We start from the raw sequence: 13,220 nt of genomic DNA on the forward strand, positions 1-13,220 counted from the left end.
AGATGAGATGCTTCACTACCGCCGGGTCGATATTGAATATTTTCATCTGATATATCTACTAATACATAAATGACCATTTAAAACATTTGAAATCTACATTGAAGCCTGACTTTGTCAAAATTTGATTTAGCTACTGTATACAGTAAACAAGCCATTTGTATGTATGGCATTTCTGTGGAGATACAGATGAAATGCTAAATGAGGGCAAGTCAACAACGTTACGGCAGGTATTTGATTTCTCTGGGTGTGTAAATGTCATCTGACAGCTAGGAACAGCAGCCTTAAATTTATTATGCCTAGGAGATTTCAAAACCTGTTTAAAAGCAAATGTGTAGAAGTAATCCAACTGTGTAATGTAAACCAGGGCTGTGACGATCTCTAACGTACTATTCAGACGAGATTAGTTTCACATAGAGAGCCATTTTTATCAGAGCTTTTCAATGATTAGTTTTACAGGGGGACCTCTGAGAAAATCGTGCTTCTCAGAGGTCCTCTGTGTTTTTAATCCCGTCCGAATCGGCCATGTCTGTGTTTTTCTCTGACGACCTCCGTAAGAATTCCAGAGCAATTTACCTACTGTTTTTCCGCCGAACTCAGAGGTCCTCTGAGAAATTAATCCCGTCTGGATGCAAATGTCTGTGTTTGCCCGCAATATCTTTTGAAAACGCGGTTCATTTCGTGTTTTGGCCAACGTGATCTGCCGTAAGGTCGTACTAATGCGCGTATATTGTATTTCCTGAGTCCTGTTCATTCAGATATGGATTTTTTTACGCATTCGGCAAAATAAAATAATTAAATCAAGACGAGCTGAATATCAAACACTGTTAAGACTAAACACTGTAATATCATTAACATTATAAGAAACTCCGTTCAAAGTTGTTCAACTCCGGAATGGTTATGTTAATTAATAAAGATATTACATTTTATTAATCATTATTTCTTCATTACTTTGTGTTTATTATAAGCAGACAGTTATATAAAACACATAGGCTAACGTTACTTTAGTAGGATTTGTATATTTTATTTTGATTTGTTAAAATTAAATTAATAAATTACATGTTCTGTCATGATTTTACGTTTAAAGCAAAATATTTAACATTACAACACGCGTATCCAGAGCACGTGCTACTGCAACGCCCAAATGCATGAAACAGACACTCCCATCTCTGGAATAGCCTGCATCAATTTAATCCCGTCCGAATCGGTACATAAAATCACAGACGTCCTGGGGGACACGCTGAAACCCAAATGTCGTTTGGAAAACTAATCCCGTCCGAATAGTGCTAATGTCTATAAAGACTATGGCGACTTTTACCTTCTGTACCAAGGTCTGGAGAAATGACTCCAGGTAATACTAATTCGGTGTAGGGCTGTCACGGGTATGAAATTTGGCTGATGGTTAAAATTTGTGGCGATTTGTGGTTTTATTGCTTTGACATTTAATTCTCATACTTTTTTTTGTTTATTCATGAAATAATTTTTACACATTGTTGTGATTATTTAAATGAAATTTTTTGCAAAGGTTCTTTTGCAAATTATAAACTATACCAGAACAGGCTTTAAATAGTAGCCAATCCTACTAAGGTAATTTTAGTACTGGACAAAAAATCAATTCCTGCAGCTCTCCCTTGTGTTTTTAGAGAGATGTGTAATCACTGCGGTGATCTGAAATCATCACGATGAGGTCATACAATCGCAATAAGATGATTATTAAATCATTGTGACAGCCCTAATTCAGTGCGAATAGACCAGCTATAAATATATACAGTATGTAAATTTCGTCATTTTCATGTAATTTTGCGCATTGTGATCAAATATGGAACACTGTAAAAAGTAATTCCTAGATCTAACTTATAAAAAGTGAGGCAAGTGGCTGCATTTGATGTTTTAAGTTGAGTCAACTTGCAACCTTTTTTAAGTATAATAAACACTGTAATATTACTTAATACAAATGCAACAAAATTAAGTTTAGTTAACTAATAGTTATAGTATTACTCTGTTAGTTTAATTTACTTTTCTTGGTAAAGGTAACTTTTTTATGGTTTGTTGTTATTTTCATAAACATTGATTTAGATTTCATATTTCTGTGAGATGAGGGCACGAATTGTGTATTAAATCAATGCGCCCAACCAAATTCGTTTTGGGCAGCTGTAAAGCGCGACATACTTCAGTATGAAGTCTATGCACAAGCACCAGTCTTCTGAACAATGGTAACTACAAAACTCAAAAGAAGAAACAGAAACTCTTCCAAATCTCGAAGATAAATGAACATTAAAAACTAACAAGTCTTTCTTTTAGTTAAAAACACATAAAATGGAGTTTAAATTCAAATTATACTCTCCAAATGCAGTCCCGTGCAAAGCATGCTGGGAACTACGAGTCCACTGCCTAGTTAGTTATTTTAATAATAAAATTACGTAGTTTCAACACAAAATTATTAAGTTAATTTCCTTCTTACAAATTTAAGTGGATTATACATGATAAAATGAAGTTGAATTTACTCGATGTGTTCATTTAGAATTACTCAAATTATTCAAATTATGATGTTATTTCAACTCATATTTTGATTAAAAAACTAAAAATAAAAAAATTGTAACACAGTTTACTAATTTTATTTGGTTAAATCTACTAAAGCACAGAAACACTTTTCACATTGAAGCGCTTGAAGAAGCATTCACTTGCTTTCTAGCAAAGGAAAATAACAGTTCCTGCATATGACGACACAAACCTTAAAAAAAGGTCAAAAGCACTTCTTAGAGGCACAGAACTGTTTCTGAAACTGCTGTTCTCCAAAAACCGAAATTAAACACGTTTCCCCAAGTACATTTTCAAGTTTTTCTTGTTGTCGCCATGTTGCGTGTTTGCACATGTGATATGGCAAGGTAATGGGCACATGATGGTAAGGCAGGTGATGGCGTTGCATAATCTAGTTACCCCTCCCACTGAATGCTTTAATGAGATTTCTAATCCCATGCGAATTGACCATCAATATTACAGACGCCCTGTGGTGTGTTGCTCATGCGGCGCATACTATCATAAGAATGAAGTACAAAGTTTTGTATGTGAATATAATTATAGTAACAGTTGCAATAACAATTGATATTCATAGCTCAGCTTTTAGCAGCAGATTATTGATTTATTTGAATGTTTTACAGGCAGTAGTGTGCTGTTTTAATTAAAGTTAAAGTTTGATCCTTTATTTGTTTGTCTAATATAAACACAACTTTATTATTTTACATTCTATATACAGTACATATATCCCCAACCACCACACCATCGCTGGTAGTTGGCTAATTAAAAACAGGCACTGTTGTACATATTAATCTGTTCATCTCTGTCTACTAGTATCAAATTATTACTGGTATATTTGCATTGAACAACTATAGCCCTTGCATTATTTAACACTTGATGACCTTCTGTTATTTATTTGAATTCCAGCTATAATCACATTTATTATGACAGGAAAACACACATAGACCTCAACAACATCATGGAATTCTGCAACGCCGGCATTCTTCCAAACAGCTGAAGGAAAACAAAGCACCGTGTTTTCTTCACTATCAGCTGACAGCAAGAATTTATGTGGTCTGTTCACAATGTCTCTGTTCGATAGTTCCTTACACATTATTTCTCAATGCACTGAAATCTATATAAGCATTATTGCAACTATATAAAAATAGTCAAATAATATTTAGCAAAATAAATTCGCAAAATAAGTTCTCTCACATAGACCAACTGTTGTGACTAAAACATATGTGACCCTGGACCACAAAACCATTGGCAATAGCCAACAATACACCATATGGGTCAAAATGTGTGTATGCATGTCCCTCAAGAGCGCAGGTTAAACTGATATCCTGTGTGACGTTTAGTGGGAAATGTCACATACCGTGGTCACTTTCTCCAGGTCGGCCTCTGAGGAGGTGGGGGAGAGAGGGCTGCTGGGACTGAAGGATGGAGAGCTGCCCACACTGGACACACACTCAGGGTCAGGAACATAAAGAACCTGCAAACACAATCACAGCACAACGCTTAATAAACATTGTAAAACATTTTTTATATCAAGCTAATTATAATGTCGACAGACTTAAATGCCCTCATCTAAACAAAACCAGTACCCTCGACTTCTGATTTAATATAAGGCTATTATGGTGGTTAATTATAATAACCCCTATAAATAACCCCTAACCAAAATGCTAATAATTACAATATTTATTGACATTTCTTTAGCATTTTTTTTACACACAAAGCACTTTACAGAAGAAACATAGATCAATTATAGGGGTGCGCGGGGCAAAAACGAATGCGGGGTTAGTGGTAACACGGACTGTTTACATTGTTGCACAGGGTTGAGCATTTTGTTTTTCCGGTATTTTTTTCACGCTGCCAAAAGACGATCTCCTGCAAACTATTGGAAATGTTTAATGTTTTTCCAGAGATTTATTGATGAACAAGTGTTTTCGTGGCATGTAAGTAAATGTTTTCATCATATGTTTGGGTGTGTAAGGTACCAAATCCAATGCCATATTAATCAGTGTCTTGTTGACTAAAACATAGCATAGTTTTGAAATATGTCTGCAGATCTTAGTAACTTTTTTGGTGGCCTTTAAAATATTTTAACCCAGTGGGGTTAATTATAACGCTGTGTTACAACTAACCCCTCAGCACTTACGATATGAAAACAGCTAACGTTGGCGCAATTCTTGCCATTGTTTTGCCAAAATTGCTGGCTGCCAACAAAATAAATGTGCCTGTCTTATCAAAAATCCTGTGTCAAATTTATTTTTGTTCATATCTTTAATATTGATTGAATAAGGTCACGTCAAAGATTGAAATCATAATGAAATGAATGACTAAAATCAGACTTTGATGCTCATTATCTTAAAATTTGATTTTGAAACACTAGTATGGTTATTACAGACTTTTTTGAACGATTGAGCCAAAACCAAAAAGCGTTAGGTTGTGCCCCGCTCTCCCCTATATCTTATCTTATATATGTGAATGGTAAATTTTTTTGAAGTGAGATTTATACATCATCTAAAATATAATAAATAAGCGTTCCACAGATGGTGCATGGTTTGTTAGGACAGGACAATATTTGATTGCAATACAACTATTTGAAAATCTGATATCTGCAAATCGCCTTAAAGATTGTCCAAATTAAGTCCTTAGAAACCACATCCACTCACAAAATAAAAGTTTAGATATATTTATGTTAGGAAATTTACAAAATATCTTCATGGAACATGATATTTACATAATATCCTAATGATTTTTGGCATAAAAGAAAATGTAATACTTTTGACCCATACAATATATCATTGGCTATTGCTACAAATATACCCGTGTGACTTAAGACTTAAGAAGTTTTGTGGTCCAGGGTCACAAATAGTTAAAAAAAGTATCATTATTCATTATCATTACCCAAATTACTAAAAGACCCATTTGAAAAAGGCTTTTTTCTGAGGACAATTTTCAGCAAATTTATCCCTAAAGAAACACCACACATATTCACATTCATATACACACACATGAAGTACAAACATGAAGGAAGAAATCAGTAATAAAACATTTGAAGGCTCATGGCGTGATCTCCAAACACCAATCTTCACTCATTGTGGTTCAAGCCAATGGAGGGCTGTTTAGCGGGCCAAAACGTTGGCAATGATTACACTAATATAAGGAGCCGGAGCGCTCGGTCACGTGAGATTCACTGAGAGCCCTCCAGCTGTATTGTGTCAGGCAGCGAACGCACATCTTCAACACTTGACTTCATCTATCACCCTCTCATTACTGCCATCAGTGCCACGAGAATATCAACACTCTGGACAGCAGCATTGCTTAACATAGCTTAATTTAGAAGAGATAGGGCAATACTGGAGCTGTTTCGCAAGAGGCGTTTCGTAAGCGCTCATGCTTTGACTGGAGGAGAAAGTCATTAATCTATTCCTATCTATCTGAGAGATTGAGATATTATCAGACATAACTGATATGCCGCACCATATTAAGCAATGAGAGATTGATTGTTTGTCTAAAGCTTGGTAGAGATCTGGAGGCCTGAGGTGCTCTACTGAAAGTCTTTTTGAAGTTTGTGAAGTTACAGACAATGTGAAACGGCATTCACATTTACTTCCCTAATGTGATGTGTTGGTGAGAGTAACACGATATTTAATGAAAAAACGTGTGTTATCCAAAACTGCAAGCATCCACTTTTAGCTAGACAAATGTAAAAATATTTTTTCATATTTTGTTAAAGGAAAACAACACTGTTTTTCAATATTTTACTATGTTCTTACCTCAACTCAAGACAAATTAATACATACATATCTTTTTTTTATCCGTGCACTTAATCTTTGTGCAGTGCGTCGTGAATGTGTTAGCATTTAGCGTAGCCCCATTCATTCCTTAGGATCCAAACAGGAATGAATTTAGAAGCCACCAAACACTTTCATGTTTTCCCTATTTAAAGACTGTCACATGAGTAGTTAACCGAGTAAGTATGGTGGCACAAAATAAAACGTGGCGATTTTTTAAGCGCAAACAATGAGAACTATATTTTATGGCGGAAGAGCACTTCGTTTGCAGCACTTCAACCTCGGGGCGCAGTAACATCATCAGTCCTGACTACTGCTCCTCTCGCTTAAACTTTCGTCAATATTACTGCGCCCAGGTCGAAGTGCTGCAAACTAAGTGCTCTTCCGCCAAACAATATAGTTAATAACAAAAATCGCCACGTTTTATTTAATGCCACCATACTTACTCATGTAACTACTCATCTAACAGTCCTTAAATAGGGAAAACCTGGAAGTGTCCGGTGGCTTTCAAATTCATCCCCCTTTGGATCCCAAGGAATGAATGGCGCTAGGCCAAATGCCAACACATTCACAACGCAGTGTACAAAAATTAAGTGCATGCATTGAATAAAGATAGATATGTTTTAATTAGTCTAAATCGAGGTAAGAACATAGTAAAATATTGAAAAAACTGTGGTGTTTCCTTTAAACATGCTTTTTAGTACACAAAAACGAATTACAAAATGAATATGAGCTGTAACATTTCTGGTAATTTTTTTAGAAAGAAAGAAAGAAAGTAAAAGGATGCACACCTGACCCGGGACCACATTTCTGGAGAAGAGTTTGTTGAGTTGAACGAGCTCATTTGGGGTTGTGTCAAACTTCAGGGCGATAGTGTTAAGAGTGTCCTGTGATTCCACCTGTACAACAAACAAAAAAGAGAGAATGGGTCATTCAACAAGTTTGTGTGTCGCCAAAACAGGAAGGTTAACAGAAAGGCTAACAGGAAGTAAAACGCTGCAATGGTACGAATACAAATTTTCTTCCTCTTTTTACATTTTGTGTGGAATTCAGCACAAAACCCTGACATGCTAAATTATTCGGACACATCACATTACAGACCATCACAGAAAGATCTCAGGACAGTCAGCTAACTGCATGACCATAAGACTGTAGATAATGTTTTAATGTAAAGGATTACATAGATCTGAGACTTCCTGCCTGCTGTATCACGAGTGTCTCATGTGAGGAGGACAGCAAGATGATCAGATCATATCTACAGTATGCAGCATCCATCCATCCATCTTTCAGATTAACTCTTTACGAAATAAATGGTAACACTTTACTTGAAGGGGTGTTCGTAAGACTGACATGAGACCTTCATAATCATGACATGACACGTGTTATGAACATGAAGGAGATTTTATGCAAATTTATGACAATTGTCATAAAGTGTCTTTTGTTCAATTATGTCATTTTTAATGCAAAGATGACATTGTTTGAGATGTCTTGGTTATGACAACTTGACATTAACCAATACATCATAATTTGTCATAAATCTGTCATAAACATGACATAGCAGAATAATTATCAAACTTAAGAAACTACCTAGCTTTATGAGTTAACATTACATTAAACTGTCATTTAAATGTCATTTAGTGTTAATAATTTTAAATACCTTAACAATGCAACAGACACGTCAAAAGATTATACTTAACTTCATATACGTGCACAATACATAAAAACTAACAAATAAGAGGGTTCTAACATTTTCAGACATAGAAGAAAAAATAACAAAACATTTAATCAATTTAATTTAATGTAATTAAATTTGCAGCGATATGGATCCAACGCTCCATTAACCCATTATTGTAGTTTTCATTTAATTTTAGATGAATTGTCTCTAAATGCAATAAAATATCAATTTTAATTATTATTATTAAATAATTGATTTTATTTGTTATACACATGGCGTAAACTTAAAAAAAAAACATTATAAATTGAAGAATATTCACGACATTGCTATAAAACTATTTGACAGAGTATTAACACAATTATATTTGTACCACTGCAGTTGAGGTCAAGAAAAATATTCATGACGCTGTTATAAAACTATATGACAGAGTATTAACACTTAATGACAATTTAATGAGAAATTTGACAAATTTGAATTTGTATCACTGGTAAAAAGTGGTCAGTTATGTTGTCTTGGTAATGTTAAGTTGTCATGATATGTTATAATGTATTGGTTAATGTCAAGTTGTCATATCAAAAATATCTTAAAAATGTCATCTTTGCATTAAAAATGACATAATTGAATGAATGACACTTAATGACAGTTGTCATAAACGTGCATAAAATCTCCTTCATGTTCATAGCACGTGTCATGTTATGATTATGAATGTGTCATTTCAGTCTTATGAACACCCCTTCAAGTAAAGTGTTATTAAATAAATAACACAAATTTAACTATGGGAATTATGGTGATTTTAGCCAATGAAAAATAAAATCACACTACATTTTAGCGGCTTCAGTGTAGTCACCCTTTGCATAGAATTTGCTTTTTAAACAGTATTGAAGAACCCTTCAATCAGTTCTGGGCTCTTTTTGGCTGCTTTTTCGTCATTATTCAGTACAAATTGTCCATTTGAAAAAATACTTTTACATAAAATGTTTTTACGTAACATGTTTTCCTGATGAAATTCATATTTCAGCCAAAATTTTGTCATAAACCTTTCTTTAGATTAAAAGATTTTTAAAATCTTTTAAAATTTCATGTGATTGTGTGGTGTAGTCATGTACACTATAGCTCATGTTTATTACTGTACATAATAATGTAATTTTCAGAACATTGTGAATTAAACTCCATGAGCATAAACAATGCCATTTGTACTATAAATCAAATGTCCTTCCCACAACCAACATTTTTCACAAACATTTTATAGTTTTCTTTCCAGTTGCAACGGTATAGTCGATAATCCCAATGCCCCTGTGGTAGTGGCGTCTTTTCATCCCGTCTGTCTGGCACAGAACATTGATTCCCCGCGAGAGGCATTTGAAAACGGCTTTTCCGTGGGCTATTTATTTGTAGCAACATTTCAGAGCAAATATAACTTGCCCCGACTGGACGCTAATGTCTCCACTTGTTAGATGGAAAATGTATGATTCGCTTTGTAGTACTGATGCGTTCTGTCTTTCAGGCCCATTTTCTAATTCAGTCTCAGATTCTAGCAGAAGTCCCAGTGAGCTGTGCTGTCCTCTTTCTAAAGAGAGTCGTGTATAAAAATATCTGCTAAATATACTGAGTGAGCACGACAGTCACAACCAGTCTTCTGTGTTCAACAGTACGAGTCATCAGAAAGGTCTAGACTAAACTCAAATTTCCCAGACACCTGTGACTTGAGGTTTCTTATGAGAGGAAAGAAACGTAGACGGATTAAGCACGACCTTGTTCCCTGATATCAAAAAGGAGAATACAGGTAGAGTTTGCATTAATATGTAGTCAATAAAACAAAGAATGACGTTTATGATATCTAAAATCTAAACACATGGCTTGTTTTAATATGCATTAAAATTAACTTACGATCTTAAATTATTACTTTTTTATTATTATATTGATGTTAAGCACATAAATCCAATTCAAATCTAATTCAAACACTAGAATTTTGCAGGAAACACATAATAATTAACACATAGACTGAATAAACAGAACAGCCTGAATGCATTAGTCACATCTGATAAAAGTCTCCAAATGCTTTACATTTACATTTATGCCAAATGCATAAATGTAAATAAATTATCATTGTGCATAAAACCTACATTCTGTCACATTACAATATAGTCAATGGTCATCATTGCTGTATATGTAACATTGCACAAATACGGATGCCTGCTCAGGATCTAAACATTAAAACAGCATCATTCATATCCTATCTGTAAATACATCTGACAAAATCTTGTTTATAATCTTGTTTCTAAATTAATTATATATTTCTTAAAAATGTTAGACATAAAGGTACAAAAGCTGTCACTGGGACGGACGGTACCCTTTCAAAAAGGTCGGAGGTGCCATTGCCATCATAAATGGGTAATAATATCTCCTTCGTTCCTCTCTTAATAAAGACATAGACTTAATTTAGTATTTACATTCACTGCTATCTTAAATTTTTTGTTAGATCAACTAAGATCATTTAAAAGTCATTTCAACTTACTATTATTTATCTTAAGTTGCTACAATTCCTAAAATTTAGTTGACATATTTCAACTATATTTTATAAGTTATAACAACTCGTCTCTAGACAATATAAATAATAGTAAGTTGAAATAACTTGTAAATCTGAGCTTATAGTGCATACTATGATGCCACTTATGAAAGGACAAAGAAGAGGTCTTCTCAAGTCCAATGAAATGTACCCAACCCAAATGACCAGAATCCCATTTTACCCAAATTTACGTGCATAAATAATTTAATTAATATTATACCTGACCCGACCTGTGTCCGAGGCGCACGTGAAACTTTTATGCTGTGTTTACACCAGCCACGGTAGAGGCGGCAAGCACGGGGGATTTACATGTTAGGTCAATGCAAAGACGCGATTAGGCATACTGCGGTGCGTTCAGCGCGAATTGAGCGTTGCCGCAGGAATCGCGCGAGTTAAAAAAATCAGAACTTCGACGGATTTCCACGCCGTGTTAACCCATCAGGACTTTGCTGTAGTAGTGACGTAATTACAGGTCGCAGAAGCCCCTCCCATGACGCGAATTTCCGCGTGAATGTCTCGAATTACTAGAATTTCACGCGCGGCTTTCACGCACAAATGAAGCGAGTAAACTCATATGTTCAAGCGTCCAACTACGCACGAATAGCGCATTTTTGCCGCCTCTACTGCGGCTGGTGTAAATGCAGCATTAGCCCAAAAACCCGCTCGGGTCCGACCTTGGGTTTTTTAATCTAATGGACCCGTGAAGAGCTCTAATGCAGACTCTGCAATTCTGAAATTACAGTCTGAAAAAAACAGAAGCATTTATTTGATTTGTTAATGTTTTTGGATAGATGTAATTAAATAATTCAAAGTACATCATTTATTTTTTATTTACCAGATGATACGCATGGAGCATCAGGAATTAATTAAAACTGTGCACAAAACACACAATTCTGCATTGAATCGTTGGCACTGTCTTGTACAGTATGCAATATGACCCATTTTCATTTTATTTACATATATATTTAATAAAATATACTTTAATGTACTCATATTAAAATACAACATGCAAATGTTTTGCCATGCTTCTAAAGAATGCATACAGTAAAAGTGACATTCCAATAAATGGTGCAATCAGGCGAATGTCAAATCAGACGTGCTCCATACTGCGCGGGACATCATGACTGCTGCATCATGGGTGTTGCCATAGTGATGCTGTGATTCCTCCCCTCATGGCACACACTGACTAACTGCGTTGATGATCACTTAAAGAACTAATTTTAGCTTAGCAGTTTTGGCAGACGTTGACATTCCTTTTATAGGAAGAGCAACTCTTACAACAAACCTACTATGCTATGTCAGACACCATGATACTGTGTGTTTTTACTAAGTACCTGGAAGAAGCTACCTTGTAAAATACCATGAACACATGGATTTTATATATAAACATATACAATACTGGGTAGCAATACTGTTGCTTCTTAAAGAAAGGAAGGTTCCTGCGAGTCCTGACTAAAAAGGCCTTTCTGTGTGGAGTTTGCATGTTCTGTGTGCCAAAATGCTGAGATGGTATACGGTAACCACCTGCAACCAATGAAGGTGTGTATCTACTGTATTAGTTAGTTGCATATAACTGACACACAACAGCTTTAAAGGGATAGTTCACCCAGAAATGAAAAGTTTGATGACAGAATTTTTCATTTTTGCGTGAACTATCCCTTTAAGGGAAAGTTAACAGAAAGGCTGTGCAAACCCACAAACAATTTTAACTTCAACCTGTTTTAAGTTTAGAGAGAAAAAGAGAAGGAAGTTTGGGTGATAATGTGTCTGCTAGCTTATCTACTGTAAACATCCTCATTGCCAACAAACCAGTCTAACTCTTATCTATTACTGCATGTCGCTAAAGTCAAAAGCCTAAATGTGTCCATCAGGGCCAGATCTACACCATTTCATCATATACACTTTTTAAGTTGGGCTTTGTTTTTAAGCCAAACACAAAAACATTTCGTTTTTTAAGCCTGTACCAAGGTTTAGTGATGAGGATGGTACCTGGCTGGTGATGGGGATTCTTTAAAAATAGATACTGTGAAAGCAATTAAAAGTTTATTTCTATAGCATTTCTCACAATTTTGCATTGTTGCAAGCAGCTTTACAGTAAACACATATAAATAAAGAGAATATAGACATATGGCAAAATAAACTAAAAATATATAAATATATACATGGTATTACTGCATTTTTTACAAAAACATGTACACTAGCAATACTAGCCGTGAAAATAATCGTCTGTTTGGTTTTTAATCACACCGTTACATTCACAATGCTTTTTAAGCAAGTATGTATACACATTTTTTCATAAGAAGCATATTAGCGATGCTGCTTGTTCAAATCTCCTGCGATGTTGTAAACAGAACGTTTCATTTATAGTGCTATTAGGCAAATATGCATATACACATTTTTATAAGATGTATATCAGTGATACTAACTCTAAAATATTTGCAAGATTGTAATCAATTTGTAAATAGAAAGATGAGAGAAGTGTTACCAAATAAATCTACAGCAACATACATTGTATATTATGTCCACCATAGGTGGAGTTTGGTGGGGACAGGGGGAGCACTGACGAATAAAATATTTTATTTGTCTAATCTTAATATTTGAATGGGTAGACTAAGTAACCTAAAGCTAAAATAGTTTTAATTCATGTAAACCGTATTTAAACATA

General features: G+C 34.8%; 1 protein-coding gene across 4 annotated transcripts in view; it reads right to left on the reverse strand.

The window, feature by feature from the left end:
* Positions 1-13,220, reverse strand: part of oxr1a (oxidation resistance 1a) — a 236,468-nt gene that overhangs the window by 50,345 nt on the left and 172,903 nt on the right. For all 4 annotated transcript variants that reach the window (XM_073872432.1, XM_073872433.1, XM_073872431.1 and 1 more), the window contains 2 exons: positions 7,106-7,213; positions 3,890-4,006 (listed from right to left, as the gene is read on the reverse strand). In XM_073872432.1, coding sequence (XP_073728533.1) covers positions 3,890-4,006; positions 7,106-7,213 — 225 coding nt within the window. The remainder of the gene's footprint in view (positions 1-3,889; positions 4,007-7,105; positions 7,214-13,220) is intronic.

The sequence above is a fragment of the Misgurnus anguillicaudatus genome, chromosome 10 (genome assembly GCF_027580225.2).
Source record: "Misgurnus anguillicaudatus chromosome 10, ASM2758022v2, whole genome shotgun sequence".
Lineage (NCBI taxonomy): Eukaryota > Metazoa > Chordata > Actinopteri > Cypriniformes > Cobitidae > Misgurnus > Misgurnus anguillicaudatus.